The 6,206-nt window shown below is 39.5% G+C and overlaps 1 protein-coding gene across 1 annotated transcript; it reads right to left on the bottom strand.

The window, feature by feature from the left end:
• Positions 1-209: 209 nt before the first annotated feature.
• On the bottom strand, positions 210-2,408 carry LOC123962386 (POC1 centriolar protein homolog B-like). The gene is made up of 2 exons (XM_046038476.1): positions 2,130-2,408; positions 210-1,049 (listed from the first exon to the last, which is right to left on the bottom strand). The coding sequence occupies exons 1-2, from the start codon at positions 2,331-2,333 to the stop codon at positions 891-893; spliced, it is 363 nt and encodes a 120-aa protein (XP_045894432.1). The 5' UTR covers positions 2,334-2,408; the 3' UTR covers positions 210-890.
• Positions 2,409-6,206: the final 3,798 nt, after the last annotated feature.

Below are 6,206 nucleotides of genomic sequence, written 5' to 3'. Positions count from 1 at the left end.
AAAAAGATAAGAGATGAACATAAGAGTAGGGTTTAAAATAAAGGAATTACGAGCATGCAATTTCATTGTGCTCAAAATTAAAAGGCTTAAATTCAGATTGTAGATATCTTCACCCACACTGTGAGTTCTTATCAAAAGAAAATACTGAATGTAAGGGGTTTTCACCCTTTGTCTGGACATGTAGATTCAGACAATACAAATAACATTAGTGCAATATAGAATATCATTTATTCATATATAATTTGATGTGTATTTGAAGCTTTATGCAGCATGACTTGGTTTAAAAATGACATAGCATTATATAAAGATGCAAACAGATTACAATGTTATTGCATAAGCAACCAACTGCTAAAACATGTGCTAAAACACAAACATACACATGTAAATACACACACACACACACATATAGAGAGGTCATACGGCATACAAGCACCGTCTGTTTTCATAGCTGCAGCTGTCCCGATTGGACATAACATCCACATCCATATCAACACACACACACACACACACACACACACACACACACACACACACAGGAATGTCCCAGCCAGACTGTGCTTGGCTGTACAGCTGGATATCCTTAAGAGGTGAAGAAAGACATGAAGAAAATATGCTGGTTTTACACACACACACACACACACACACACACACACACACACACAAAAACTCACTTTAACCCCAGCCCAAATCCTGATTAACCCACTGACCCTGAGAGAGACCACCAAGGTGTACACACACGTACATAGACACAAACGTACATAGACACACGCACATGCATAAACACACCTACAAACACCTACACACACACTCGTGTCCAGCAGTCTTGTGGTTAAGCAATATAACTCAGCCTGTGTGTTTGTGCTACAGTCTGAAGGAGGGCAAGGCCATGCTCAAGTGAATTGGACAGGTGATCCATCGGTCCCCTCACTCTCTGTGCTCCGCCTCTCCCCTGATGATCGCATGTCTTTAAGAATCTCGGTTTGGTGGATGAGACACTCCTTCACCTTGTCCTCAGTCAGGGTGAGACGCTCCTCCAGCACTGAAACAGTCTGTGTGTTTGAGGCGGGGTGGGAGGGAATGGGGGTACAATAATTATAAAGCTATAAAGTCATCGAGTACTTTCACATCAACCCTGTCATCATTATGGAAAAATAAGATAAGAGCTAAAGAGAGACAGAAAATGCTTTTTAGTTTTTGTGACAAGTCAGGGTGTTTTCTCGTGCAACCACATTTTGGCCTTGATGCTGAGAGTAGCTCATCAGCAACGTTCTAATTATAAAATTCTACCAAGAGTGTAAAAGCCTTTTTAAATAAAATGCATTTCATTTTTCATAAATTATCACCTTTTTAAAGCTAGGAAGCAGAAAACGCACCAAACATTTCTTATGGTCAGCCACTTTGTTTCAAATACCAAATATTTACAGCAGCAAATTGGTGTGATCTTGCACTTTCTGGAGGTGATTTTGTGGGGAAAATGCACAGTAAACTCAAAATATGTACATACTTTCTGATGAGTTTTCATTTCTGTGCGTACATTTTGTGCTTGCTGTGTATTCAGCTTGTTGAATATATAAGATGTAAAATGGGGAAACAATAAGACAGAGCATCAGCACTTTTTGAATGTATGTCAAATTCAGTGGTACAATAGTTGCTCTGCACTCTGTATAAACAAAATACTTAGCATTGTATACTCGTCATTTATGTTTTTTGCCAATTCATGATTTGTTTTCTTCCTCTGAAGCTTGTTGTGTATGGCTGTTTAAAGACAGAAAGAACATAAAAAGTTAATAAATAAATTGAACACATAAATCCTCCAGTCACCTCCAAACACTGCCCCAGCTACTAGGGACACCCGTCAAAGAGGTGCAGAAAGTAATAGGTAAACCATAAAACCTACTTATAGTTTTTTTATGTCTTTATTGGCCTCAGATAAAAAAATAATTGAAAACCTGCTTCAACCTACTTTCTTATTAAAACAAAGGAATTAAACCCTTCAGATGGAGGATTATTAAATTTCTACAGGGACCTGTTTGCCCACCTCCCACACTTTCATTTTCATTTCTTATCATTTTTTTAGGAATTTCACATCCTGCCAGTATCTTGAGTTGACAGTTTAACTAATAACTGACCTGAGTGAGAATATCCAACTGTTGGACAATGTGCCGCAGGGTAGAGTCCAGACTCGATGGATGACCGGAGAGAACTTCCAGTGGGTGCGTCTGCCCTCTATCCTCTTCCTCTCTCCTTCCTCTTCCTCTCCTGCTGGCCCCACTCTGGCTCCCAGCAGTTGCACCTGCCCTACCGGCACTTTCCTCTCTCATCCATCCTTCCATTCTTGAACTGCCCACGTGACACCGGGGAAAACTGCTCGAGTGGTGACTGTTCAAGTGTGCCCGGCCATTTAATAACTGGAGATTAAAATCAGAGAGAAAGAAAGACTAGTCTTCAGCTGATGGATTTATGGTACATTGTGTTCTCCAATGTTTGTGTAAGTGTTTTCTTTTATCTAAGCGCTCTGCTCAGGTCTGCCATGATTTCCACCCTCATCAAATTAATTTTATTCCATAAGAAACCACACAATGGGTTCTCAAAATAATACCCGATTAGAGGCGACCCTAAGTGTCCAGCCTGCTTCAGCACTTTGCTGAAAATGTATAGGAAGCAAACAGTGAGAAAGGACTAGAAAAGGCAAAATTATTCTGAAAAGTTTTTTAGTGTGCTCGCTCACACTGTAAAACAAATATCTTAAAATGTTGTTTCTTTGAAGCTTTTGAAATGTGTTTAACAACTGAAAGGTGAAGGGATTGATAGGGTAACTGAAGTTGGAAAACTGAAAGAAGATGGTGTGACTATAGAGGTGCAACAACTAATCGGCATAGAAAAAAATCAATTATAAAATTCGTTGCCAACGATCATGACGTCATCGGGCCTTAACTACACCGTCAGTGTAGTGAACAGTAAAACTATACAACATCACCGCTGGTATTAACACCTTCACGACCCAAACCTCCAAAGTGTTGGAGCATTTGACTCTTCACTTAGCCAAAAAGGTTGTGAACTGCAGCATCTGCAAAGCTGAGCTTTCCTGAAGAGAAGGCACATAACGTCGTGACTTGTTGGGTTAGGGGAAACCATGTAAATGTTATATATATTGCTATTATTGGTCCTCTCTTGTAAATCTGGCGAATGTGACACATGAAATTATTCTTTTCTTTGTATAAATATAGAGTCAGTTTGTCCGGTGTGTTGCAGTACTGGCGCTGCGCACACACAGTTATTTCTCACTGAATACCTGTTTGGTCCATGAAAGGACTGGATTTCAGCGGAACTTTCTATTGCTGCAGCAGAAACGTTCATTAAAAGATGTATTTTTGAAAGCAGTTTTAATTTTTTTGTCTTGATTGTTAATTAGCACATGCCTAAAACAAACTCAAGTTTATTTAAAAGCTGATAGCTAAATGAGAGGCACTGTGTAATTTTGTGATTCGTAATCCGAATAGTCAATTATTATTATTCGTTTCAATAATCGATAGAATAATCAAATTAGTCGTTAGTTGCAGCCCTATGAGACTCAGACAGAAATGTATTTTAAGTTTCAGTTTAAGTACAGCTGCTAAAAAGAGTTTAAAGGTCTGAAAGGGCTTCAAAGGTCAGTTGATGTCTAACCAAGTAGAGTATAAACATTGCATACAATTGAAGAGCGCAATTGATTTAAAATGAAGGAAGACATTAAAAGGAGTTACAATGTCAGTGTAAGCACTGAATGGAGCTGAACTTGTTGAGGTGAAGGCACTCAAAAGAGTTAAAGTGAAGGTAGAAGTATGATCTCTGAGACAAACGGAAATCTCAGTTGAAGTGTAAGCACTTGTTCGAGTTGAAATTTGAATTTAAGTGTAAGCACTTCATTGAATTGAAGTTTCAGGTGTTAATAATGCTAACACACTGTGTCTAGCTTGCCTTACTGCCTTGTTTGTAATGTACAGGAATCAAAGTGGGAGGGGGAATTAATTAGCCTGGTTAATGTGTAACAGTGATACATAATGCTATACCGGATTAGCCAACATCCTTTCTGTCTCATTGTTCTGTCAGTGGAGTAGGCCTTGAGCCTGTTGTAACTTGGCAGACTGAAGGAGGTGGATGACTCACACAGCTGAATGACTGAACGACAGACTCTGTGACTGACTTACTGGTTAAAAACAAGTTCACAAGGTTATCTGCACTCTAAGGCAGGGAGAGCTATAGCCACGGAACAAAACAGAGAAAGCTACTTCATTTTTATTTGACCTTTACTTTTATTGAGAATGTTCTTGACAAAATGATTTTCCTTCTCATGAGTTAAGAAAAAACACATGGCAAGGGAGACTGAAGAAAGAGAGAACATTATGTTCAGTTTAACCAAGGACACATTTTCCTCGTTCATCATTTATCTGGGCAGAGACAACTGAGCATGACTTCACATTTAAACAGTTTCACACATGCACAACAGTAGCTAACAACACTTGGGAGTTTGCAATTTAAATTAGATACTTTCTAGACACTTTCAAGACTTCAGCTACAACTTTGACTGACTTAACTGAGTTTCCAACTAGTATGGCAAGCAAGTGAAGTGATCTGGAACTTTTGTATCAGTAAAGTCAAACAAAACAAAACTCACAAATTAAATTCAAGAGTCTAAGAGTAATTTATTGAAACTGATTGACAGACAAAAGTCCGCTATAGTTACAAAAAGTAGTAGTTAAGTGGGGCAAAAGGAGATACACAACTGGTTCTTACTATAGCCTTTAACTCCTTTGCATTGTTTTTTTCCCAATATGAATACAGACTGTAAGTAATGACCATTCCCATTAATACTTTAATCTGGGTTTGATTATACACTTAATTGTTTGGTCTATAAAATGTCAGAAAGTAGTTAAAATGTCCCATCATAATTTCCCATGGCCAATGTTTCAGCTTCAGATCAGCACTCATTCACTCTCAAAAACAGCACAAATCATGACACTTTGAAGAGCTGTACACAGATCAGTGTCTAAACTCTACACATAAACAGCAACAAGTGAAGAAAAGTTGGGCTTTCGCCCAAAATAATAGTAGGGTCTTCTGTGAAAGGTGGATGGGGGTGAGTGGTGTATAGAGTGCATGAAGAGGAGCGGAAGGGGGGAAATAAATGAAGGATGTGTCAAGAGGATTGAGGAGGAAGGATGAGGAGGGTGAAGAGGAGGAGGGCGTCACACATTCCTGGCCTAATGCATGGAGCAATTGATTCTGGCTTGCTTCCTGTGCACGGTCCTCACTTCAAAGAGAATGTGGAGGGAGGCAGGAGAAGGAGGGATGGAGGGAGGAGAGAAGGAGTGTATGAGTGTGTGTCTAAAGAAAGAACGAGGCAGAGTTACTCTTAACTCCTGAGTAGAGGTGAACAAAGCTGTCAGTGTGTGCATGGTGAGTCGCTCTTGCTATCTCTGCTCATTTTATTTTCCTCTCTCGTTAGACTTCCAACCCCCATCTCCTTGGCCACATCTGGCCAACATCTGCTCAGCTCATTTTTACGCTCAGCAGATGCAGTCCTCCATCCCTCTGCTCTCCCCCCTCCGCCAGGAAGTTTGTATGCAATCAAACATTTAACAGGAAGGGTACCCCGGCTAGCCTCAGCGTCAAATCAATGCACACACACAAGCATATTCAAACACACATGAAAGCGCACACACTGAAACTAACAATCCCTGCAGCAGCAGCAGCAGCAGAGAACTAGGCAAATAAAGAGTATTCAAAGAAGTCATAATGTGCTTATAGGAAAATTATGCAAAAATATATAAAATAAAATATCTTAAAAGAAATACACAAGTTATAAGCATGTAAAACTTTTAAAAATTGTTTGGTATTTACACTATCAGGTATACAGAAGAACATGCAAAATCATGAGAACATGCATATCTACAGTGACTAGTTCATTTAATCAAATGTTACTTGCAGCAAATTAGACAGACACTCTGTGGGGATACTGTGCCAGTAATGCCAAAATAAGTGTAACAGGAGATTAATACTTTCAAGGCACATAGAGCTAAAGCATGATATCTAAAACAAGAACCTCATTATTTGAAGGGACATTTCTGAGATAAAATCATCTCTGCTAAGCTCTGTGGAATGTCAGGGGTCATGGCTCACAGTAACCGCGGTCAGTAGTGGCGGGAATGTGACGATGGCATGCTGCC

The sequence above is a fragment of the Micropterus dolomieu genome, linkage group LG22 (genome assembly GCF_021292245.1).
Source record: "Micropterus dolomieu isolate WLL.071019.BEF.003 ecotype Adirondacks linkage group LG22, ASM2129224v1, whole genome shotgun sequence".
NCBI classification, from domain to species: domain Eukaryota; kingdom Metazoa; phylum Chordata; class Actinopteri; order Centrarchiformes; family Centrarchidae; genus Micropterus; species Micropterus dolomieu.
The sequence above is the reverse complement of the archived record's forward strand: the minus strand, read 5'-3'. Positions and strand labels throughout refer to the sequence as shown.

What these genes read in the sequence shown, in the direction of transcription:
- LOC123962386 (XM_046038476.1), bottom strand. Translation starts at nt 2,333, where the DNA reads ATGGAAGGATGGATGAGAGAGGAAAGTGCCGGTAGGGCAGGTGCAACT. An exon ending in AGTTGGATATTCTCACTCAG is followed by an intron (nt 1,050 to 2,129) that starts GTCAGTTATTAG and finishes TCAAACACACAG; the next exon opens with ACTGTTTCAGTGCTGGAGGA.